The sequence below is a fragment of the Cygnus atratus genome, chromosome 4 (genome assembly GCF_013377495.2).
Source record: "Cygnus atratus isolate AKBS03 ecotype Queensland, Australia chromosome 4, CAtr_DNAZoo_HiC_assembly, whole genome shotgun sequence".
NCBI lineage: Eukaryota > Metazoa > Chordata > Aves > Anseriformes > Anatidae > Cygnus > Cygnus atratus.
In genome coordinates this window covers 5427402-5454560 of record NC_066365.1, presented here as the reverse complement: position 1 = coordinate 5454560, position 27159 = coordinate 5427402, and the positions used below count along the sequence as shown (strand labels likewise).

At 37.9% G+C, this 27159-nt stretch overlaps 1 protein-coding gene across 20 annotated transcripts in view; it reads right to left on the bottom strand.

The window, feature by feature from the left end:
* TBCK (TBC1 domain containing kinase) overlaps window positions 1-27159 on the bottom strand; it is a 107958-nt gene that overhangs the window by 72868 nt on the left and 7931 nt on the right. For all 20 annotated transcript variants that reach the window (XM_035540966.2, XM_050710289.1, XM_050710277.1 and 17 more), the window contains 6 exons: window positions 26291-26363; window positions 5098-5212; window positions 3482-3555; window positions 2650-2791; window positions 1384-1444; window positions 42-103 (listed from right to left, as the gene is read on the bottom strand). In XM_035540966.2, coding sequence (XP_035396859.1) covers window positions 42-103; window positions 1384-1444; window positions 2650-2791; window positions 3482-3555; window positions 5098-5212; window positions 26291-26363 — 527 coding nt within the window. The remainder of the gene's footprint in view (window positions 1-41; window positions 104-1383; window positions 1445-2649; window positions 2792-3481; window positions 3556-5097; window positions 5213-26290; window positions 26364-27159) is intronic.

Sequence of the window (27159 nt, the reverse complement as noted above, 5' to 3'; positions counted from 1 at the left end):
TTGGAAAAGATAGCATAGAAGAGTAAACTAGTTCCACAAACCTTAATAATATCAAGGCAACCGTGTTCTTCAGCTAATACTGTTACAATATCATCTACACAGCCTTTGAAAAACAAACAGAACAGTAAAAAAGTTAAAGTCCATGAAAAAAGTGATAGTAATTAAACAGGATATCAGATGAAATCCCACCACAGCATAGAATACTTTTTTTTTATTGACGTTGCCACATCAACTGAAGGTGAATTCTCAAAATTAGAAATGAAAGTAATATCCCCAATGCAGACAGAAAATTAAAGCCTAGAAAATTTAAGTAGTGCATCTAATTTAACAGTGGAAGTCTTTTTTGCAGGCTTAGTAAATCCAGAGCGTCAGTCTCTGCCAAATAAATTCCAACAGCCTTTCTATTTATTAAAAGGAAATTGAAAGAACTTAAAAAATACCTGCATATAGAAGCTCAAAGGACTTTTTATTTGCTACTTGCAGATTATACTGGAAATGTTTTATAATTTGTTTTCAATGCATTATTGAGAAAATAACTCCCAAGTCAGAATATGGGCATTTTTCAGTGGATAAAGGTTTATAACAACTTGCACTTAACTTGAAGGGGACTCAAACCCTTCAGGAAGCTTTGCTAATAAACCACATGCCAAAACGGACAGAATTTTATCACCAGAGTACTAACTACTCAATAAAAAGATGTTTGTACTGACAGTATCTTTAAAGGTATCGCTATTTGCTCTGGATAAATTCAGTAACTTACTCATAAACCTTCAAATCGCAAACTCATGCTCTGCCCTTCTTCATGGCTCACACACAACCCCCACAATAAACTAAATTTTAAAAGTCACAAAATAGTCCTACTTTCACACTCATTTACATTACTGTAGACACGGAGTTTTTGCTTAATGATTGTAGAGTTCGTAGATGAAGTCAGAACAAAAGCCTAGAGCTAGTAATAAGCTCCTCAGCTTTCTATTTTCTGTCTTCCTGTTTGAGTTCTGCTTCTCCCTGCTTGGTATCACACTGCTACTGCAGGGACAGTTTTCTTTAGTGTCATACAGTTTCTATCTCATTTCAGAGACTTCCTGGAACACAGAACAACAAATAACCAATACAAAGACCACCTTTCCTGGACATGTTTTTCCATAGCTTGCCCTTACTCTAACACACTCATGGCTCTTCTGCAACATTATTTTACCTGGCAGCCATCTCTGCAGCTTCCCTAAGCAAGCAACCATGCTTCAAATGCATTTTAAGTTCTGGAGATGAAAGCAGACAAAAGATAAAGTACCTTACGTCTGAGCATAACAAGCTGTCTTGTTTGTGAAGCTCTAATGATAACACTACTAGGAAACTTAAAAAAAATGATTTTGTGCTACTTACCCAACATAATTATAAATTTTAATCTTTCTGCTATCTCCAAACTCTGGAATAATTTTCTCCCCTAAATGAATAACAAGATTAAATCAACATCTGAATGCTTCTACATAAAAATATTTAGATAGCACACGCATCCACCTATACACAAAAACAGTGAAATAAGCTTCTTCAGAATAATTTTAGAAACATTTAGAAACATTATTTACCCCCAAATATACCAGAAGCAGTTTCATAAGATCATAAAGAAAAAAATGTATCATTTATAATGTCTCTTAACTTGAACAAATAAAAACAAACAAAAAACATGCAAAACGAATCCCCAGGTTGCCTCAGCAAAGCTGCAGGTTTATTATTAGTTCAGTAAAAAGCTTTCAAAAACCTGTATTTTTTCCAATGCGAGCACGAACAGAGGTGATGTTCATGGTCCTGACCTGGTGACAGCCATAGCTTGTATGGGACACTATTTTTGAAAAGTCATCCAAATATCAATTCTAAAATGTTTCAACAATATTTTTATGAAAATGTACTTATTCAAAAGAGGAATAATGATCTATGAACACTATGAGAATTCACAGAATACATAAAAGAATTTCCAGTGCCCTGATGTATTTGCTAACTAAAACATGTTCTTGACCATGTAACTGTCAGACCATTTAATTGTATAATGAAACTAACTATTAGTATTGGTATATTTGCCAGATCGTGTTTCTGTACAGAATGTTGCTGTCTTTGATTGAAAGTCAAGTTTAACATGTACAAGTGGTAAAGATTATGTTGTCTTAATTTATTCTAACATCCAAAGCCAAATAAGTATTTTTCAAATAAACCTTTAATTCCCTACTGACACTCTTTAAAATAAGGCAGATGTACTGCTTTCATAGTAAAGAAACTTTATTAGTTTCTCATCCTTTTTGAAAAGAATGAGGGCATGACAGCAATAGTTACTTCATGCTTATAAGGATAATTAAAACAAAAAGTTACCTAGAGAGACTTATTGGTTTAGAAGCTATTACTAAGAATTAGATCACGCAATTGCATCATTGTGGCTTATAAAAGGCAGCTGCCCTTCATGGTAACACCTGTACTCAGCCCAAGCCAACATGCATCCAGTAACTTGAACACCACCACCAGTAGTGGTCAGGTGGGAATGCAAAATGTAGTCTGATATTTGGAGTCAAGTGCTGGACAAGTGTCATTAACCCCATTAGCAAGAGCAATCAACTTGATGTAACTATTCCCCAAGAGTCACAATCAAACCCTCTTACATACCATGCAAAGCTCAAATAGTATTATGCCAAGAGACCACAGATCTGATTTAGGGCCAGAAGGCAGAGGCTTCTCACACTGTGTATGGTCGCTTGGTTTGACTATTCCCTGTGCAATTACTTCAGGTGCCAGATACGACGGGTACCTAGAAAGATGCAGCAACATTAAGTAATAATCTGTCTGTCCAAAAACCTATTTTTCAGTTACAGTAATGAAATTAATTTTGTGTTCTGAGAAACTTGAATTCATACCAATGCAGGTTGTTAGCCAAAACTTACACACTGCAGCAGTTTCACTCCAATGACAAAGTAGTGTCTAGTACAGGAAAGGTCAAATCTTAATTATTAGCTCTGTCTTTTTGTGAAAGTAAATAACAGCACCTTTCAAAATAGTTTATCTATTTAAGGATTCAATATTATGTGTATGTATGTGTGTGTATATATATATAAATATATATATATATGTAAAGACGCAATATATTTATTCAAAGTAAATGTATGTTGAATTTCAGCAGTAGTATATTAAATAAATGTAACCTAGATCTACCCCAGGGGTGGAGGGGGTTGGTCTCGTTCATTGTCAGGATTCCCATCAAATAACTTTTGAATTAGCAAAATAAATAAATAAATAAATAAATACCCCCCCCCAAAAAAAAACCAGCAAAAGGTTTACCTGTTAAATCATTTTTAAAGCAACAATATCACTTGTTCCTTCAACCATTCATGATAATACATTAAAAAAAATCTGAAAACTTTCAAAGGGAAATATCACTACTACTTTTGTGCATCCAAGCAAATATCTTTAATATATTTGTATTGTGCAGCTCCATCCTTACCCTATAGGAAAATCAACATCAATGCCTTGAGCAGTCATATGGTAGAGTCCAAATTTAGCCAATTTGACATGTCCCTGAAAAAAATAAAAATAAAAATCAAGAGCAGCAGAACCTGACATTACAAGAATCTTTGAGTTTACAAATATGTATGTATATATATATATTTATGCTAATTGTATTAGCTGTCAGAAGGCAGATACTCATAAGAAGCCAGCCTCTTACATTTCTGTTTCAGCTATTAAGTACAATTCCACTAAAAGCTAGTAAGGTGCTTATTTCTAATGCTTTTACTCTCCAAGAGCACTGTGTAATCACTTTGGGGTACGTCAGCAAGTCAGAACTTTGTACAGTTACAATATGTTTTCAGTAAATTAAAAGGCTTAAATACTCTCTCGAACATTTTTCCTGTTTCAAAAACTGTTTGCAATCCTGTTTGAATCCTAAAGCTCCCTAAGCAGCCCCACTATTCTCTCACCTCTGCCATTTACCCAGCCTTGCTCCTCCAGTCTTTCTCACCAACTCATTACTATCTTGCTCTCTTTAACTGTATCCACATACATTTCAATCAAATAAGTTTTCCAGGTGCTTGGTTTTATTCTGTGGAGGTAGAAAGGTGACACCAAAACCAAAATAACAACAACAACAACAAAAAATAGGCATAGAAGTTAAACTGATAAATAGCTTCTGCTGGATTTTGAATTATACTCAGCTACTCTGCAGGTGGTGCAACAGTGTTACAACAGTGCTACATCAGCAAACAATTCAGAGGGCAGGGAAAAAGTCTTGAAATTTATAGTCTCATGGCCCCCTTTGCTCTTTTACTGATTGTAGGGCTATCTTAAAATCCTAAGTACTTTTGCTTGTTAGAGCATTATGATGTTCATTTGTTTACAAGTAAGTTACCCAAGAACATATTAGTAAGTGTTCCTTTCTTCCTTCCTCCTCTTCTCTTTCTACCTTTCAAGGGGAAGATCTAGCTATTCTATTTAAATCAAGTAAGAAGGGGAAGGAGAGTGGGGTTGTCCACAGAAACTGAGCTCTTTGGCTGTTAGTTCAGATAAAGTGATGGCTCTGAATGTAGCAGTAGCTATTTATTAATTTCTCTCATCTTTTTTGAGGGAAACCTTTATTCCACACTGCCAACTCAGTAGTCTGACAACAGAATTAACAGACTGGAATTTTAATAATCTAATACGAACAAAGAAATATGTTGATATCTTAAAAGTCAAGTATCAGACCACCACGAAACACAGGAAATGTTATTAACTACGTACTAGCTAAAAAAAATATATCCTTACTAAACAGAAAGGCTTTGTAACTATTTACAATGATGACAGTCAAGTAGACTTAGACCACTTCTTTAAGAAAGATGAAAACAGTGATTTGGGATAGAAGAAAGTGGGAACAAAAAATTCTGCAACATAGTTGAAATTCAGGAAATGGGGTAAAAGTATAGTAAAAAAAACAACAAATAACCCACACTTTCTGTATATGCAATTCCCTCTCTCTCCCTCCCCCCAAAAGGTCTGCTCCTGTCCAGTCTCCAAATATGACACAGCATACCTAGCAGCAAGAGAAAAAAATGAAAAAAAACAGATTAATTCCTGCAGCCATACCTTTCGATCCAGAAGAATATTGCAAGGGGAGAGTGCTCGGTGGACCATTCCATGTTTGTTCATATATTGCAAACCTTGTAAAACCTCGTAGGCTATGCATAAAATCCTTAAGGAGCTGAAAACAAAAGAGAAGAACATGTTATACCAAATATTTCCCCTCTAATTAAAAAAAAGTGTTTGGAATAGGTTTGGAACTCCACAAAGCGAGATTTTCACAATTCCGGAATTGTTTAACGGATCAACACTGAAAAAGGTAGGATATGTTCAGTAGCATATACAGCTCTTCAAAATCCCACAAGTAGGTTTCTTCACCCTGAACTGGTCCTTAAAAACAGCAGAAAACTTATCTTGGAGACCAAGTATGACATACTCTCTGTGACACAGACAATGAGATATATGCCATTTGGGAAAAAAAAAATCCTTACTTGGTTTTTATTTGCTCTTCCTAAACCTGCTACTGATGTTAATGGAAGAGTTTAACTGAATTGAAGCTTTGAAACTCAGATGCTAATGGGAGCTTATCTGGAGGACAGTGTAGACACACTGCTATATCACACCTATCGTCTTCTGTCACCTCGACATCTAAAACAAGAAACAAAAAAGGGCAGAAAACCTCACTTTCTGCAAAATTTGTTTTAAAACTTTGGAAGCATCATCTTTATCTTCTTTGGAAAGAAATATTTACCATCTAACCCATTTTGACATAACCATGACAAAGCTCAAGAAGTGAACAGGAATTTGTGCAGAGAACATCAGTCTTAGGCTTCCAATGTGCACCCAAAAGAAGAAAATAAACCACAGATGCAATGTCACCCAGAGAGATTCCTTTAAATTTTTTTAAAATCCTTTTTATCCTATTTTATTTTTTTATCACCTCCTTCTCTTGTTTTTTAAAAATCTGTGCAACAGCAGAATGAAGGGTTGCATTACAGACTGGCATGAGTGACAAGCCAGGTTAGCTGACCTAAGACCCAAATGAATTTCTTCATCAAGGTTTTATTAGCTACTATTCACTACTGTTCGAAAGCCAAAACTTTGTCATGAGAGCAAATAGCTACATTTCAACAAAATCCACAAGTCCAACAAATGCTCATGGAGTAGTGCAACATGGAAATACTGAAAAGAGTTCTATTAATAGTAGCCTATTAAGATCATTAAATTATTTTACATGGGGTTATTCTCCGGTCTTTAACCTTTTCCTTGAAGAAAGCCTCTGCACTACTTCGCACTAGTTGTGAACATACATTTCTAAGTTAAATGCTAAGCACAAAGGAAATCTACTCTAACATATGTCCACATTGCTGTAACTTGGATCACAGCATTTGGAAGTGATTCTCAAGGTCTTAGCAATTGAACCAAAACCACATGGCTAATGACCACAAAAACAAAACAACCCCCCACAACCATCTCACACCTCCCTTGCTGGCACTTTTTCCCTTCCCCATCCCTCCTATCCTCAAGTTACATGATACATCCCAGCACTAAAAGCTGTTGGCTATGTAGTTTTTCCACAGTCATTCTTAAGCAGAGATGCAAACACAGTAAAAATTTATGTTGCAGGCCTTCAGATTTTCTGCAGTTTTTGTTTGCATCGCATATATTCCTGATAACTGTTGCAAACCAAATACCCTCTTTTTTTTTGCACAGCCTTGTAAAACCTGTTACTGCAAAAAGTAACTGATGGAGAATTCAAGTTTGCAGTAAGGAACCATTGCATGTGAAAAGTTAGCACCTTATTCTGGCGTAAACAGTGTTTCTTTGTATATATTTTTAAAACGTGAATAAAGTGCACTTGACGCCGTTGTGCCTGAGGTGCAGTATCATCTGAAGACACAAGGGGGCCTCAGCTACCCATTTATTTTCCATGTTCCCTTACAATCCTGAAAAAAAAATTCAGGCAAATGCACGAGAATACTGGTTTTGGATTCTTTGCCATTTAAGATAAATCCTCTCTGGCACTGCAATGACCAGAAACACATGAATACAGTATTTTTAAATTACGCGTATTTCTCAAGCTCTCAGTGCCATCCTAATAGGCAGAAGTGTTCAGCCAAATATCTCACTCTCCAAGGAAAGCAAGCACGCTTCCCCAGCCGAAAAGGAATTCTGTGTAACAAGCTCTCCATAGCATTGTTGCCCATTAACTAGTCCTTATTTCATTTATCATGTACAACACATGGTTTGTGGCTATTACTAATGAGCTTTGCATTTAACTGCAAGTTCAACAGCAGTCGCTTGCCTCACTGGAGATCGCTACCAAGTTATCACCTAGCTTCAGGTGGCCCATCTCTCTCAGTTTCTATGGCCCCTGTCAACACTGTAAGCATTGAAACAGGCTTCAGGAAGTGCAGAGGGTGCACTCTTGAAGCTGCCTCCAGGCTTCAGGCATGGTGACCTTTAAAGAATAAATAAATCATAATTAAAAATAAAACCACAATCATAATTAAAAATAAAACCACAAAATCCAAGGAGGACATTTAGGGCACCAAATGTCAGGGACAAGGTCTGAGCTGATTCAGAAACTTTTTCCTGAATATCAAAGCCTGTTTTTCAACAGGCTACCTCGCGTCATAACTATGAGAGATCTAGAGGAATGTTTAGCCACTGGAGCTCTTAAACAGGAGGAGCTTCAGCATCCTCCTTTAATAGGAGGTAGAAAGAGAAAAAAAAAAAAAAGAAAAGAAAAAGGAAATGAAAGGGAAAAAAAAAAAAAGCAAAAGCACTATAATCTACACCAGGAGAAAAAGGTGACAAAACAGAGGCATAGCAGGTTTGACGCCAACCACTGCTATACCACTGACCTAGTAAGGGCTGCAAAACCAGTTGTGTGATGCGAAATACCCCGTGCATCTCATCAGCTGTGGTCATGATTATGCCTTTAAACTGTTGTGAAGGAAATTATTCCACTGCTCAAAGCAGATATGGTGGAGGCATTAAGAATAAAGTGAGATCCACTTCAAGAAGTGACCTGAAGATCTGAAGGGGCACCAATCATCTCCAGCTTCCTACTTTTCCTAAACGCAAAAGTTTTAAGGCTCTTCTCTTTATCAACAGGAGCAACTGTAAAGAAGCAGGAATTTATCTGCGAAAGAAACACTTTGCAGACAGGAAAAAAAACAACACAGATACCATCTCTCTACAACTATCAGCACTTTTTCCAGTTCCTTTATCCTCAGTCTGGATACCAAAAAATCTACTCAGTTATAATCTACTCAAATAGACTTTTAAGAAAGGATTATCTTTGAGTGAGAGGACTGAACACTGGTATAAAATCAAACTGTTTGATTTAATCATTCTCTGTTAATTCCTTGGTTTTGAGAAGAAAAGTAGCTGTGAAAGGAGGTATTTATTTTGATATTCCTTCACTCTAGAAACAAAGAATTAAAATAATATATGGATTAATCCAATACTGGGTTTACATTTGAAACTTGAATGTATAAAACTGTAGTAAAGGAAGTACAAGGAGTAACTGAATTGCTCCCTCAGAAATTAATTTTGTAGACAGAAAAAAAAATATCTCTACAAGCTGATACGAGCAAGTTCAGTCATCAGTAGAAAGCCAGCATGGTTAAAGAGGCATGTGCATGGCATTTGTGGGGGAAGAGAGAAGGGAAGACTTAAAAACCCACAAAAATGAGGATTGTTTTATTACCTCCAGAATTTGTCAGACCAAAAGCTATACCAGACAAATGACTAATTTCCACACGCTAATAGTACACAGGTGGCTGCACTGAGCCCTCACCAAAAAAAATAATTAACTTTTCCACTTAGCAGTCAGCCTGATCTCCAGCCTGCTGAATTCTTAGTGCTAAGGACGTGTAGCTGCTTTCTGGAAGTTTCCTTCAGGAGCAACCAACCCAATCTGTCACAGGAAACAGATGTGCCAGCAAAGTTTTGATCTCTTATCGTGCTGCAAAGTCACTGACAAGATGATCTGATTTCTTGTCACTTGTCACTTTTTGGACTCAGACAGAGAAGAAAAAGAAATGTTACTCTTTGTGTGCCCACTGCAATCTTCCGTATGACTGAAAATGGCATCTGGGCCAAGATGAAAGGGAAAATTTGTACTAATAGAAAGTAGCATACTGAGATCCTTGCCTTCTTCAGAGGATCATTTATTAAGAAACAGAGAGAGAAGAGAAGAGAAGAGAAGAGAAGAGAAGAGAAGAGAAGAGAAGAGAAGAGAAGAGAAGAGAAGAGAAGAGAAGAGAAGAGAAGATTTATCAGGAACTAATTAAAGACAATAAACCCTAAAATAATTAGTGGAATGAAGAGCTGAGTGACTGTAACCAGCCAGTAGTGACAGAGCAGTGCCTGGGAACAAACATACATGAAGAATTGCCCAACCTGTAAGTCAGCATAAGCACGAGAGCAAACAAAAAAGGTTGCAAACATTTAGATCAGAAATTGGAAACTTTATGACTTAAGGGCAGGATTATGAATTCTTGCCAAAAAAACAAAAGAACAACAACAAAAAAACCCACATACAAATATTAACTACATACGATTCAGCTTGAACAGTTATTAATTTATTTCTGATTATTAATGGGAGTGATAATGAAACTGCTTGTGAATGTAAGAAGCAGGATCAGAAACTCCAAGATATGATGCTGTGATAACAAACAGCTTTCTGCAATTGATTATTTCCATTTTAGGTAAAATGAATGGCCTTCCAAACCTTAAAAATTGGCTTACTAGTGCAGACCCAAAACTAAAGTTGAGACCAATATCCTGTTTCCTAAAAAGATGATAGGCAGATGCCTAGGAGAGGGGGAAACACAGGACAAGCATATGTGAAATGCATGGACCCTGATACTTGCCTGGTTTCCAAACTGAACACACAGACACACAAAAAAACACACAAAACAACAAAAGCACCACCAACAAAACACACACACAGTCGTATACACACACACACAGTTTGCCTCCTGAGAATCACATCTGACAATGTTGGAACGTAAGGTAACCCCTGCAAGCCTCAGCAGCTCCCTTACCAGGATGCCCATTATTCCAAGTCTCTCATCCATGTTCAGAGGAAATGACCTGTCAGTTACTGTGGAAATTCACAGCCACCAAGTATTCTGCTGGTAAGAATTCCTTGCTGTCTATTTTATCACAGGGTTCTCTTCATGTTGCTCTGTTGCTCCAACTTCCAGAAGACTAATTTTAAATTTCAGCTCAAAGCAAAGAAAATGACTGCCAAACTCCAGAGTAGGAAAGGAGGTTTTGGAAAAATGCATCTGACAGCCAGCAGCAGTAGTCCCTGTGCATACCACAGATTACTGAGGGGAAAATAAAAATTACTTTATGAATGACATCTTGAATACTTAGGAACAAGAGGACTGTAGATCACACAGCTGGAAATCAGAGGTGGGTGGACACAGGAGACGTGACCTATTAAACTGTTGGAATAAGAGCGTTCCAAAAAGAGGAAGGGAATAATGAAAAGAGGTAGAGGTCAGCATTCATGACAGTATCACAGAAGTCAGATTCACACAGGTTTCCTTTCCATGGGTTGAATGGAAAATTAATGCCAATCTACACATGAATTCACTGTATTCATCATCTGTAACAGACAAGCATTCGTGGTATCACCTGTTAGGATGTCTTCTCCATACTTTTTTGGTGCTGCAAGAAAATAGTTTAACATGGAAGAGCAATCAAGTATCACATGAGACCTTCCTGTCTGCTTACTGTTCCCAGTTCTACTTTCTCCTAAACAAAGGGATCTCCCTTTTGGTGAGATCCCTCCTCATAATCTACTTAACTGTAGAGAGCCCTGTAATTTTTGTACCTACCTGAGACATATACATGAATGTGTGTTAGAAGCAATGCTTCTTCAATGCAGTGGTAACTCAAAACACAAGGAAGCTTATAACAAAACCTGGAACTAGAACCATTTTGACTTCCCTCAGGAAGGCACAAGAAGACCAAGTAGAATACGGTTATGCTCATGATACCATACTCCAGAGTTTCTCTTTCCTTACACTTGAAACTCATGGGCACATACATAGCAATGCATGCTTAAGAAGTCCTTCATCCAATCTGTGTATCTTGTTTTAACCTCATATTATTGATGAAAAGAAGTAAAAACTGGAGGAAGAACATCTCAGCAACCAGGAATCTTAAGAAGCTTATGGCAGTGGTACACAGGAGCAAAAACACGGGTTCCTCTTCCAAAGAGGAGTGTCAGCCAGGGTCAGCCCTGAGGAAGCACACCAGAGTGACACAAACCAGCAATGTCATCAATCACTACCCCAGACCTAGCGAGACAAACAAGCACTGGGAATTCAGGAAGAAGATTCATCACAACAAACTGCGTCTATTCAAAGTAGAACGGAACAGGTTGTGAACAGATGTAATATTTCCGAACTCATAAAAGTGACAGCATTTTAATACAAGCAAAACTATAAACCAAAGAAAATGACATTTGCAGTTAGCTCTATTACAGCCAACAATGCAGATAGACTGGTTAGGAGTGGTGTGGCCAAGTGGTTACAGCAAGGGATAAAGTTTGGGTATAATCCCAGCTGAGACAACCACTACACTGACCTCAAGAAAGCCATCTGACCTCCTTATGCCTCAATCAACCAGCTGGAAAACTGGATAAAAAGCAGGACTGGGTTGAAAACCAGATGTGCAGATGAACTGGGTCTTCCTGGGTAAATAAATTACAAAATACCCTATACAGGCCGTAAAGAGTTTGATGCAGGTGGGAATGGTTTATTTAGCACTTTATTACGTGTTTGATTAAAAAATGGCACTAGGGACTGAGACTGTAAACACTGCCAATTTACTTGGAAATGCACTCACATTATCAGAATGAAATGAACTGGAAAGGGAATGCAACAAGCAGAGAGTACAAGTCAGAAAAGCATGAATTTTATGGACAAAGTTCTCTGGAAGTCTCTAACTCGTGCACAGAGGTATTTCACACAGGATATCTTCAACAAGTTTGTATTGCTCGTCTGAGGAAACTCAGTAAGTCCTTCCATTCCACTTTCAAAGTTTTAAGCTGGAAGCATGACTTTAAAAGCAACACAAATGATGTTACATTTTTATGAAGGTCTCAACTCATAGTGTCTGATAAAAAATTCATAAAACAGTGGATGAAGGCATAGATAAAAAAAAGAACAACCTCATATATAAAACATATCGCACACAAAAAATTTTAACGGATGTGATTTTTCAGATCATTTTCACTTTGAATGTTTTAAATGCATCTCCTCCTCAGAAAGCAAAAATTTTAAAACATAGCACCTTGAATTCCTTTACAATATCCAGCACTCATCCTATAAGTGGGGGGAGTAAATGAACAAAGTCCTTTAGAAAACAATAAGCACATCTTATAAAGCACAACCTGTAGCGCCTTCTGCTTTAATGCTCAGAAGGGGAAAGACACACAAATACCCAGATTTTGATCTTGCCACTAATTAACTAACATGTGAGAAGTAATTTTTTTTCATCTTTGCCTCAGATGTAAAAAGTATAATAATGATGCTTTCAATTGGACAAAATAGTACAGAGAAAAAGTTTCACCCACCACATGGTAAGATTTGGTAGAGCAGTCCCTCATTTACAACCTGATCACAGCCTACACATTCTCAGATAAATAACACGACAGAACAAGATATGCAGCCAACAATAACTGGCACAGATCACACAAAATCTTTGTTTGCTTTTGGACTTCCTCTGAAAAAATACAAGTACTTCTGAAAGTTGTTGATCACATTTTGTGATCAACAGTCCCAGCAAGACCTATCACAATTCAAAAGACACAAGAAACCAAATGGACAACACAGAAAAAGGAAATAAAGGAATTAACTGTAGTCAGGTACACTTCCTTTAATAACATAAAAGGCACCAATCAGATCTTCGGCTGTTCAGAAACGTCTTGTCAAGCCTGTTTCAAACCTGACATTAAACCCCATGCTCTAGGCAAGGAGTACTTTTTTTTTGCATCTGAAAGCACCAGCATCTAAACTTTAAGGCATAGGATATATTAAATTTCAGCTCTCCAAAGTATAGAGATCTTGATAGTTCTCTATTAAACATCTACTATGCAGTAGAAGGTAAAACCAGCAATAACACCAGAGCCTTAAACCACACAATTGCTGAAGCAAAAGTGACTTCCAAAGATGCAGGATAAATGGTCGCACAGCAGGCACCTCCTATTTCCTTACCTTTCTCTATGCTAAAATAAAAAGACATAGCTGAAAAACAATTGCTAAATGCATCCGGAAATGCCAAATGTCAGTATCTAGCTCAGACCCCATGCTTCTGGATCCAGCTCGGTTCAGAAGTCTGAAAGCAACAGCTGTAGATTAAACCACCTGCTTCACAAATCTGTCACAATCACCCCGTTACATTACCTGACAATCTTTTTAGATTTAAACACCTAATATTACATGCTTAAATAGAAAATGGATGACAAAGAGTAAAAGATCTAGCAAAGATCATACACAAATTATCTCAGTTCGGAGAGTTGAGTGTGAAACGAAATCATTGTTTGGGATTTTTCACTATAGCTTTTATTCAAGACACACACAAACACACATACAAACACACTATCACCTTCCCCAAAAGTCATACCATGGGAAGTATCAGAAAAGGTAAGTGCCTGATTCAAAATGACTAACAAACAAACTCACCAGGTCCACACACTCACAAGACTGACTTCAAAAAAAGAACAGTTCTTCAATTTACAAGGGGTGAGCTAGAAAGGGTTATAAAAATTCAGGTTACAGCTACATAGGTTAGATTTTTCTATCAAAGATATAGAAAATACTCTCAAGCAATCATACTTAAGTGACCATACTGTATTAACTTAGCCTTTAAAAAAACAACACAAAATGTTGCAATACAGTGGCAAGAACTGGCGATACTGACTTTGTAGTTAAAAGTAACAGAAAAGGAACACTATACATTTCAATGTGCATGTGAACTGTCACTAGTGATAACACATTGTTTCAGCATAAATGTCAGCCTACAAGGTGGTTATGGGCTTGGGAAAGTGGGTATCAAGCACCACAAAACATTTTCGTTACCCCTCAGCCAACTACTGTTCACCTAGGTCACTGCAGCACTGTGCTGATGAGAAATTTTGCTGATCCACAGCTTGACAGCTTGAGGATTTCTGTAATGTTAAAAACACTAAAAAAGTCAAGGAAACTTTACTATGAGAAAAAGTTTGAGAAACACAGGAATGTAAAAAGCAAAGATAAAGACCATGAAGTATTCTTCTTTTACCATCACTTTAGCAGCTTCCACATAGCTGGAAGGCTGCAGGGATCTTGAATCCTTCATACCTGAGAGCACAGTCATTTTGAGGGTCAAATCCTTGCAGCCCCTTTTCAAATCAATGAAAGGTGAAGTTCTCCTATGTCTGTAAAGACATTGTTTTTGATGGCTGAAACTAGCGTGTTAGCCTATCAAATACAGGCATCAGTCAATGCACTCTCTGGGCAAAAATCCTATTTTGAGCTGCTGATCTCTACTCACGTTAGCAGTGCATTCACCTGCACAAGCATAATTTGGCCTCGTCTTCTTTCCTATTGCTACAGAAGTTTCAAGACTTATTAATAGAAAACCATGCGTTCAATTAGGTGAAATTTATGAAGCAACATTCTTCCACACTTTTTCCCCCCAAATATATGCATGATTTAAGAAAAAAATATACCTAAAAGATTGCTCACACTATGTCATGTATGTAATTACATAACGACAATTATGGCAACAATATGTTGTATGTTTAAAGTGTTCTTTCAAAGGGAAGAATATAGTAAAATTATTCTTATAGTCACCACAATCACGCACTTAAAAAAAATAAATATATTATTTCCACTCTCCCTGTCTCCAGTGAAATGATATTCTTAATGGTTGCTGAATTGGCACCAAGAAACCAAAATAAAGACTGTTCAATTTCCAGGCATTAGTTTCTAATTGAATCAACAGAGCTATTGGAAATGATAGTAATTAACAAGAACTTCCCGTCCTGTGCTGTTAGTCCACTCAACGAATATCCAAAAGGTTCTCAGAGATTCCAGTGTTACACTTAAAATAGACACTACCACGCTGCTTGTTCAGTGGCAATTCTGTAAAATCAGCAAGTCTCAGTACTGTTTGCATTGGTCACTCAAAATGACTGCTTTCCAAAGGTTTGCTGACAGGATACGTCTGATTAAATTAATCACCGTTTCTCTCTCTCCTCCAATTAACAGAACAGATAGTATTGCGCAGAGTTAGCGAGTATCATCTTTGCCAGGAAGAAAGGGAAGCAGGGTAGATGGGAGGATGTAACCAGAGCTGTCATACTGTGCTACAGTTAACTTAGCGCAGCTTCCTTCTATAGATCAGGGCCAGAGAGGAAACATTTTCTTAATCAAAAGGCACAGGCAGGTATATGTGAAAGAACAGTATCAGCAAGTCACTTTAGATGGTACCTTTGAAACACTGTCTTAATAAAACAGAAGTTCATATGCTTAAGCCAAGTTACTTTCAGATCCTAAGCCTCTTTTCGCTCTGACCCACGCCACCTTTCAGGCCTAGCTCAATGCAGACAGAACCCGAGCCCCATAACCAGAATGTGTAAACCTATATCCACCCTATAGCCACCTTACTGTGGTTTTACTAGGGCTGAGGACTCTCTTCCACAAAGATCTGTATCACAGCAAGATTTCTGCATAAGTTTTCACTCTGGGAGGGAGTTGGGTCATAATCTACATTTGCTGCAACTCTGCAACCACATTCTTAAGAGACTATAGGTCTTGTCAGACTCTCAACTGAGCAGATGAATTGTTTTGAGATACAGTAACTAAGAGGGTGCTTTCTAATAATCTGTTGCTTACAGTGGCATTCTTCAAAAAATAAGTTTTAAAGATTTTACTTGGAAACAATGCTTTTGATTGAGTCTTTCAACAGGAGCTTTCATTCCTATACTAGTTAGCCCTTGGTTTACAGCAAATGTATGAATAGAAATAAGTTAACTGGGGGAACAGCAACACAATTCCAAGTCTACTTGAAGCCTTTCACATTTAAAGGAAAAACATCATCCCATTAAGCTAATTTGTTTGCTTATTAGCTTCTCTGCTTACAAGATCATGCCTGAACATGAGCCGGCTGTGTGCCCAGGTGGCCAAGAAGGCCAACGGCGTCCTGGCTTGTATCAGGAATAGTGCAGCCAGCAGGACCAGGGAAGCGATCGTCCCCCTGTGCTCTGCTCTGGTGAGGCCTCACCTCAAGTACTGTGTTCAACTTTGGGCCCCTCACTACAAGAAGGACTTCGAGGCACTGGAGCATGTCCAGAGAAGGGCTACGAAGCTGGTGAAGGGCCTGGGACACAAGTCCTGTGAGGAGCGGCTGAGGGAACTGGGGTTGTTCAGTCTGGAGAAGAGGAGGCTCAGGGGAGACCTCATTGCTCTCTGCAACTGCCTGGAAGGAAGGTGTGGGGAGCTGGGGGTCAGCCTCTTCTCACAGATAACTAGCTATAGGACTAGAGGGAATGGTCTCAAGTTGCACCAGGGGAGGTTCAGGTTGGAAATGAGGAGACATTTCGTCTCAGAAAGAGCAGTCAGGCATTGGGATTGGTTGCCCAGGGAAGTGGTGGGGTCACCATCCCTGGGGGTGTTCAAGGAAAGGTTGGACGTGGTGCTTAGGGACATGGTTTAGTGGGTGATATTGGTGGTAGGGGGATGGTTGGACCAGATGATCTTGGAGACCTTTTCCAACCTTAATGATTCTGTGATTCTTTGGCTGTAACACTGGTTTTACAGTGCTAAACATTTTTTTTCCAGTTTTAGTAACACATCAAATACTAAACAGTGATATTTAAGGAAGTTTTTAAGATGCTTGAAGAAAAATCTGGTAACTTTTGCCAGGTCACAAAAAAACACGGAATATAGTAGAAGTTCAGAGCTAAAAATCAGGAAGTTTTGGTGTTTTAATAGTGTTTTATACAAGACTGATGCACATTTTTTTCCCCCATGAAGAAAAGTAAAACCAACATTTTATGACTTTAAATATCCCACTAACAAAATGGTTACTTGACTCACACCAATTGTTTATCATGTTTGCTCAAATTTTAAGGGCGGAAGATCGAAAGTCTCACCAGAAAATAGTGGGATAGAGTTGTCTCAAAAAAAAAAAAAAGAAAAAAAAAGATAAGGTTACTTGCTTGGGATTTGAGGGAAATTTTACACAAAAGGCTCCAAATGGCTAACCATAGCTTAAATAAAGAAACTTGTAAACAGTAAAGAAACTCCAAACCTTGTCTCATTTTTCATTGTCATCATATTACATCTGCAGGTCTCTGACGATTTCCTTTAGCCTAAACTTCCCTTAGCAAGTTTTAAAACTGAATGACTTCTTTTGGAGACTACCAAATATTACTGATAGCAGACAGGAAAGAATTCACGTCTGCCTTTATATTTTCATCATAAACTTGCACAAATTTCAGTTGTGTCTGGCAGCCAAACATAAATTAACAACAGAGCAAGCAGGTAGTGCACAATACTGTTTGCCTTATTTTTGAACCTCTCCCAGCTTGGACAGATGTGCTGTTCTTCACTATGTGGGAAGAGAGAAGAACAGACGAGCTCCTGGAAATCCAACTTTCATTCTCAGGCACTCCAAGCAGCGAGCTTCCAACCGCTGCAATGTTGTCTGAATTCAGAGATTGTGTATTATGAATTAAAGCAGCTTTGACCACATCACACAGTAAGAAGAGAAAACGTTAGTAACAGTGGGATTCTTAGTATCTTCCTTTCTGCTCCTGACAAACCTAAGACTCTTTCCCTTTGTTTCAGGACTAAAAAAAAAACGAGTCCAAAAATCACTGCTTCATGCACAGAAAGCCAAGAGAACAATCTGAAAACACTCAAGCCATGAAAAAACAGAGCACTCCTCTCTGAAAACCTAAAAGCTAAAAGACTGAGTTCCCTTAAAGGATTTAGCTTCTCTGAGCAGAACAGTCCTCTTGCACGCATAATCTAGCGCAAGCAGCACTGGTAATATCAAAGTAGCACATACAACCACTACCTAAGTACCACGATTAGCAAGAATGACAACTGAGCATGTTTTCTTTTGTGAGAGTTACTGGAGAGCAGGAAAAACACACAGAACTTTGTAAAACTGCACTAAAGCAATCCCTTTACAAAATTTTCAGCCTTTGAGAGAAAAATGACACTTTTCTATCTCTGCATGACGGGATCAAGCACTAGTAACAAGTCACATTCCTAATTAAAAACAAACACACAACTACATGTTTTATCAAGGTGCAACACAATTTTTAAAGCTATGAACAAAAATTGTAGCAGCACACAGCTCCTCTCAAAGCCAGGTATTTCCTGTGAATCAGGAGACTTTACAACAGTGTCCTTTTAACAGTTTAGCCATACCGTGTTTTTTCTTTTTTTTTTTTTTTCCAACTAAGTATCTAAAGGTTAAAAACCATGCTGAGATCCAGTTTGGTAGTTAGCTCAAAAAAATCTGGATCCTTATATCAATGGTACAGATGCTACTAAAAAGTGAAACAGAACGGAAAGCTCCAAGCACAGAACAGTCTGCAAATGCAGGGTGATCAAAGGGACTTTGCAACTAGGCCAATAAGCAATGGTGCTGCTAGGAATTTCTTAGCTAACAACTAATATTCCTAAAGGCATTATAAGGGCATCACTTTGATCTATATTCCACTGTGTCACCACAACAGGCAGGAAACACCTATCTAGAGGTAACAATAAACTTTTAAGTAGCCAAAGCAGATGCCTCTGAATAAAAATTAGAAAGAAAAGTACTAATCAGCATATAATTAATAACAAATTGCTTTCAAACTGACACGAGAATCATCATCAAAGGGACAAACAGAGATGGATGTAGTTGCATGTAGAAGAGATCCACGTAACAAAAGTTGCCAGACAGGTGAACACGAAAAGAACAGCTGACTGTGCCAAAAAAAAGAATGCATGTAAATGTGTAGGACAGTCCCAAACCCATTAAAGGATGACTGGCAAAACATAAAACAAAATAAACAGTACCGGGAATAGAGGAGACCACTCCTTGTGGGTGGAGACAGACAATATTAGACATTAGTGAGGGTAAGAGTAGAAGAGAGATGAGTCCACCTCGATTCTTAATTCTCTCAAAGAGCTCTCGAGCCTAATCACCTTTATTTTCAAGAACCACCAAGGGCCACAGCTACCACAGATAATTGTGCAGCATCAGCTGCATGTTACTGTATACTCACAGTTAATTTAGGGTATGTGTTAAAGACTAATGGTTTTGTGTACACGGTGATGATTAATAACATGCACGGGTTAACGTTTTGCAACATATGTGCTATAGGAATATACTTAATGTCTTTAAACCCTAGAAGTCTGGCAGATCAGGCCAGTTTTAAACAGTCGAATGACGGCAATCTCTAATTCCCTGGTATCTGCCTAGCCATATACACACATGCACGCATAGAAGCTGAGCTGAAATCCAAGCGCTGTCTGCCTATGCCAGTATTTGTCCATCGGAAAGTCCCGTTGGAACAGCAGCCAAGCAATGATGTTAACTTAGTGCTGTGCTCATGCTGTGGTTCCCACAGAACTGCAGGGCAGGAAGAAGGAAGCTGTACCTGAAAGGAAGGTGTGGGGAGCTGGGGGTTGGCCTCTTCTTGCAGATAACTAGCGATAGAACTAGAGGGAATGGCCTTGAGTTGCGCCAGGGGAGGTTTAGGTTGGAAATGAGGAGACATTTCTTCTCAGAAAGAGCAGTCAGGCACTGGGACGGGTTGCCCAGGGAAGTGGTGGGGTCACTGTCCCTGGGGGTGTTCAAGGAAAGGTTGGACGTGGTGCTTAGGGACATGGTTTAGTGGGTGACATTCATAGTAGGGCGATGGTTGGACCAAATGATCTTGAAGGTCTCTTTCAATCGTAATGATTCTCTGATTTTATGATCATATGTGGTAGATCTACCACTTTGAGCCTGGCACTGCACTGATGCAGGTATGCAATACGGGACTAATGCAGCTTTGAAGCAGGAAAGCAGCTAGCCTGGAGCGAAGGCCCACGTCTGGGTCTTTTGCTCTGTGAAACAGAGGAGTTTGAAGTCAAGGAGAAAACATCCATACATACGGAAGGAATGATCTCAAACCACAATGACGTTAGAGATGTTTGCAAGCATATCAATGCATCTAAATAAACCAGCTGTCTGATCCCTAATTAGTGACAAACGCTTCCCTCAAGACACTGCTCAGTAGTTCCAGATGTATGAGTTTACATTTTAAAAATGTAATCCCTTTCTAGAAGTATGCACTGTATAGCAAGTTTAAAGAGTGTTAGTTCTTCCTTTCCCCCCCGCTGTAAGTAGGATGAAGTGTCAAACACTGCATTAAGTAAGAATAATCATATATTAACCACATCTTACTCTTCCAAGTATATAGACAATGCTTATTACAAACACAACTATCATAAATCAACATTAAAATTAGTAACATGGTTTAAATCTAGTAATATTTGCACAACAAAAACTTGACATTTGGTTGCTCAGCCATTAGTTAGTTAGCACAGAAATCCCCCTGCAGGATAAAGCCATGCTCCTGTCGAGGATGGGGCTTGATCTGTTAGAGGGAAACTCAGCATTCTCTTCCACTGAAGGCTCAAAGCTCTCCACTACATTTGTTCTTGATAGCACAGCACAACTCATCTTCAGCTCAAGATCTTTGCTACTGCTTTAAGAATGGAAATTCGTACAAAGCACATACAAACAGCTATAGGAGCAGCACAGCAGGACAAAGGGTAGAAATACAATTATGCACTTTCTCCACATGTACAGACTTAATGTTGTATACAGCCATTAGAACTAGTTTTTAATAGCAAATATCAGTCTCAAAGACTGGGATTCTTCCGTTTTCTTTTTTTTTTCTGAAAGAGAAGAAGAAAACAAGTGTGTACACTGTAATGTTTCACACGCAACAGAGATGTGGGCATATGTGCCCTGAGATACCTTTGTGCTGCCAAACACTGCAGCCAACTGTACAAGCATAGAATTTGGTTCCATACCTAAAAAGTTCACTCTGACATGAAGAGGAATAATGCTCTCCTCAACTACCTCATGAAAACTATGCCCCTTTGACATTCCAAAAAGTCTTTTTTTCCCTTGTGAATTACATGAGATACCCTATGCTAAAAGGAATGCTACAGTAAGATTTGCAGTGAGACTAAAACTTACAGAAATCAAAATACTCCTAATATTAAGAAAAGCAGCATTGGATAACACATAAGCAAGTCAGGACTAATAGCTGGTCTTTCATCATAGCTTCAGAAACAAACCGTTGGCAAGAAAGTAAAGGAAAACTCTACAGCCACTAAACAGACAAAGTACAGATTCTCACACATGCTTAGGAAAAAACTAATTTTAAGAAGTTTATTTATTAATGCTACTTCATTTTACTACTTCATCATTTATCCTTGCTAAATGGAACCTCGTTATGACATATGGATTTCTCATGTGAAATTCCAACACAAACTTGATTCAAAGCAGAGTACACTCTGCCCTTGAAGTTCTGCTCACATGCAGCTCTTCAAGTCAAATCATGTAAAACCTTCAGCCTTTTGATGACTTGCACCTGTCTTACAATATTCCTGAAGAATCCCTGGCTACCCAGAAATTGCTTCCCCCCCAACATCCAATAATACCTTCTATTATGTAGCTTTACTTCAAGTTTGCCAAAAGTACGTTAACAGCAAAGATGGCATAAAGAAATCTAATCTAATCAATGCGCAGACAACTGTTTAATACAGCCAAATAAAATGTACTCAACCGAATCAGTCAGATCATGTTTTCTCCAAACTAGTAAACAGCTGCAGACACAGCCTGCTTCCCATCAAATGTTCCATGTATAACAAACCATACCTTGTATCTCTGATGGTTCACTAGTAATTTTTCAAAACCATAACTTTCAAAACATATGACAACTATATTTTATTGAAGAAAGGAATAGGCTTGGACTGCCCAAGCCACAAATTGAAGACCAATCCAGAAACTCTACTGTAGGTGCCAAAAGTCTGCTGAATGTCAGTATTTGCTGGCATTTTTATTATTATGAATACAAGTGCAGACCTGCTTCTTGAAAGAAGGAACACACTTCAAGCGTGACAGAAAAGGAAAAGCTCACAAGTCCTCTTATAACAGCACAGGAGCAGAGAAAATAACTCCTTTAACACTGTCTGGAAAAGGTATCCCAAAGGAATGGCACTAAATATGTTTAAAAGATGGAAAACCTTAAAAATAAGTTCACATCCTACTTTCCGGTCTGCAATATCAACAGTGCTAAAAGAACTAGTAACTTTGCAAGTCTTGTAAAATTGTGACTGCCGCAAACATGAAAACTGCCCTTAGTGAGAATTCTGAAGTACAATAGTTTTATCCTTCGTAATTTTTGTGACTTACATTCTGTTCATTCACAAAATCCTTGCATGCACAAGATGACACAGAGGAAGTCAGCCAGACTTTAATGCTGTTTAGAGATTTGAAAATGTGTCTCAAACTATTACGTGCTTAAATCAGGTATTTACTATTGTGCTTCACTGTGCACATAAATTCGTAGCCCTTTAAGAAAATAACTGAATCCTGAACATATATCTGAGAGCTGATTTTGCAATAGCAAAAATTATTATCTAAAGCTAAGTGCATACTTGCTCTGACTCTGAATAACAACAAACAGGAGAATAAAGCAGGAATAAACAAAAACCAAGCAATGACCCAGACTCTCAAACTGAAGACAGTGGAGACTGCTCTGGAAAATAATGGGGCATGACTACCTAAAACTTACCATATTCTATCCTAAAACTCTTACTTATGGTTACAGCCTGAGTTCCCTGCCGCACACAACTCCAAAAGAGCTCCCCTGCTTTTATTGTGATGTTCCATGGAAGTATAGTAAAGACAATTGAATTAATGTCTTTTTTAGAAGCATTAATTGTAGTTACAACATCCACATGGCTACCACCCGAATAAGGCATGAAAGACAATGAAGAGCTATTAAATTCCTTTTCTGGTTACATATGATAAGAATTGCAAAAAGCCTACCTATTTCATCCATTTGAGAGTTCTTGAATTTAACCTGATAGAGTTCCAACCATGGCACATGCTCCTTCTAGGATCCCAAACATGCATCACTCAGAAAATAATCTGGCCACGAGTTACCGAACACTGACTTGCATTGAAATTGAAGTTGAGCATGTTAATTTTGAGAAAAATGGCAAACCATCTTTGCAATTCCTGGAGAGCTCTGTCACAGTTCTGGTAAGTAACAGGTGAATTCACAGATCCAGGTTCTAGAAATCGTTTGGTCGTATGCTCACTGAAACGACTTACTGCGCTGTGACAGAGCGAGTTAGGTAAATGGTCAGAACTAATATCCAGTATTTGGACCCTATGTATAAGTGATTCATTAGAATTATAAAAGCCAATGAAAGTCTGAGGTTAATTACTCAGCTGCATTTTTTTTTTGAATAATTCACATATTAAGGAATGCATGCTACTCTTGACGCATGACTTCAGACAAGATTAACTGCAAATAACTACCAGACAGCTGTATGGCCTGTTTTCCAGTATGTGTGGAAAGATAGACAGTTCATAATGTTACGTCTTGAATTTCAGAACTAGCATAATAGAAGATTTCCTGCTGATTTTACGTCAGCTTGTGGTACAGGTGCAAAGGACTTAGGTTACTGGCAAGCATAAGGAGAATTAATCTAGAAACCAGAAGAGCAGCTTTTTGCATTCCATAAACAGTTTATAAAATTAATTGCAATAGCACACACATCAACTCCAGATATGTAATCAGTTTTACTATCACTGACACATGCAATCAGAATATATGGAAAAAGCCAAATACTTTCCTCCAGAGGTAATTAATATATACAGATCAGATAGCCAATAACTGGGAATTGGTCCATCCAAGTTATTTCTGGAAATTTATGGGTCTCACAAAAGAAACAAAAACGTCTGTTTTAATTTTAAAACAAAACAAAAAAAAGAAAGAAGTAGAGGGAAAAAGTCAGTCTTGCAAGACACTTCCTTTGAAGTGAACATAATTCATCTCTTAGCCACTACTGCAAAAGCTGTAATTTACAGTAAGTATGTGTACACTAACATCTCTTAAAGCTGGGAACATACTGACAGGCTACATTTTAGCCTATGCCTCAGGTGTTACAACTTCCTGAAAAAATCCCAACTGGCTCATTAAAACAAAGATCAGATAGTTTTTACTGAAATAAGTTATTCTACTATCTCAAGCCAAGAGGAAAAAGTAAAGCCTGGCTTTATGCATCTACTCTTAATAGACCAACAGCCAAAATAGTTTGAGACAGTTATCTTGGCGAAGTACCTTCTCTTAGCATGTCAACAAACCAAAGCTGTGTACCTTAGCAAACCATCTAAAAATGTCTAAAAAAAAATCTTTTTTGATGCCACAAAACCATGCTGATATAGAGGGGCATGATGGATGTGCATACAGGCCACAACTGTTATCTGAGAAAGTTTCATTTATACAATTTTGAGAATTTTCTTCTTTCTCATAGCAACAGAATACACATCAGAAACGTATCAATCAATTCAAAGCAAATTAAAATAGCTACATGCATGCTTTTGCAAAAACAGTCAAGAGGCAGTAGACAGTCTGGGCTGCTTCTCATCTGACACCAAGACACACATGTTCAAAAACCAGTGTGAGAACTGAATGAAAAAGGGAAGAAAAGAGCTTCTGATGCTTTCACAATTTCTGGAACTTGGCGCAATAGGAACCTGATGCAAAACTGTGTGAAGGGCTGTAATTTATATCACACATGAAAAGCCCTTTACACATCCCCTTTAAGTACCTCTCTATCTGAAGAGAAAATGGAAGCCATATTTGCCTTACATTCCTCAAGACATTGTCCTCTGCAACACATATAACGTCATATAAGCTGGAGTCCACAAAAACCTAACGTACAGGCACAGGGCATTCTGCATTTAGATTTATCTCTGCCTGATAACACTGTTAGCATCCTATTTAAGGGCTGCAAGGCTCAAAAAGCTTCAGTTCCAGTATCACTTCTCTACACAAGTCTAATTTGGGATAAGTAACAGGAATTCTACCCGGATAGTACTTTATCAAACATAGCCCACCCGAGATGCCTAACATAATAACCGCAGTTAACTGGGAAGACACAAAAACGTGCCAAACATTTTTCTGAGTAAGCATATTTTCTACACTTCCATGAATGTCAAAACAGTATGAGATCTAATGCTTGTTATAAATTTAGATAACATAATGCCAGAAACTAGAATGAAGAGACTGAATTTCTCCGAGCATGCTGCAAATTTGTATATTTTTGTGTTCTAGAAATAACCAGTCCACAATGCCCCGCTATCCCAAATACAAATATTTTTTCTCTTTCTCAACTCTTCATGCTTCCTGTGTTATATATTCTTCAGGGGAAGGGACTTTGCCCCAAAGCTAATAGTGATAGTTGCTTTTCATTTAAAATTACAGTTAACATCAACAAGTCTGATGGGGAGTATTTTTGTTTGTTTGCTTCTTTAAAGATATAGCTCAACTATTCTATACATCTTAGCATGAAAGCCAGTATTCTTAGCATCTAGCCTTTGGACTTGGTTTGACCAAGCCTTGCTGAAGTGACTGTATTAACCCAAATTCAAACCACTTATTAGCAGCCTGGCATATGTATCTGACATCCTGTCCACCTGTCTAGTTAAGAAGTTCATATATTTCTGCATATAAAAAGCATGCACCAAATCCTATCCCTTGTAGCAAAAGCTGCATTTCATCATGTGGTAGACATAAAATTTTCAAATTAATTCTAGGAAGATAATGATTCTGTAACAGGTTTGATAATATTTAAAAAAACAAAACAAAACAAGAAACACCCCAAAACTGCTATTACAAGACAGGATTTTATGAGCTATGAAGTATTTCAGTTGTAAGCTCCCCATGTATTTTCCAGCTTCTTGAATTGTACAGAAGTAAGTACTCCAGGCATATGTTTGTCTGATAAACAATGTTTTTATGTTCTGCTTTAACAGAGTAAAATTTATATAAACCAATAAAAGTCTAAAGAGAAAAAAAAAAAAAAAAGAGGCTAGGAATTAGCCACAGATGATATGTGAAACTTTGTCAAGTGGATTTGAGGTTAACTTGACACCTTACCTGACTGGTTTTCTTTCTCGTAGCAAATCTTCCAGACTCCTTTCACAGTGTTCAGCAGCCACAACCAGCCTCTCTAATTGAAAAAAAAAGGATATGAGGATTAGAATGCAAGTGAGACAATGGGAATTCAGACTTCTCAGTAGCTATTTGGCAGATGTTAATGTATTTTGACATACATTGTATGGGAGACTGTATACAAATAATTATGTACAACTTGTATATATCACGATCAGTTTCTTTTATGAAATCGAGTAGATTACATGACTGAAGCAGATCTTTCTTGTTTCTGTTTCCTTAAGCAAAAATACTGCTATTCCATCCATCCAGTAACCTACTAAATTCTGAGCCCCTCAGATGATGACAGTCAAATTTGACTCAAGAATAGAGGTTTCAAAGAAGGCTAGTATTCACAAATTTACAGAAATCTGTGGTTGAGTCGAGAGAGAGAGAATCAAAGCAACATCAACATTGAGGAAAAGGATTCAGAGTGAGCAAAGGAGTTTCAGCCCTGATTGACCAGCTAACACATTACTAACTGTAGTACTTTTTGCCCCAAAATAGCAGAGGATTTGCATGAGTCCCACATGTTCTAGGTATGGCTCTGAATAAAGAGAGAGCGACAAAACGACTGTTGCACCGAAGATGGTAACTATAAAGGGAAGGTGATAGTGCAAGACAGTGTGCAGGGCAGAGAGAGAACTCCTACAGAACGAGGCAGCTTTGCTACTTCTGATACTCACAGAACAGCAAGTACTGAATGTTCAGATTCAAAACCAAATCAAACTAAGCTATTCCAAAATATTCTTACAAGACTGTTACAATAACAAAGATGGAAAACACTGTAAGGCACACAAGTGGTAACACATTAA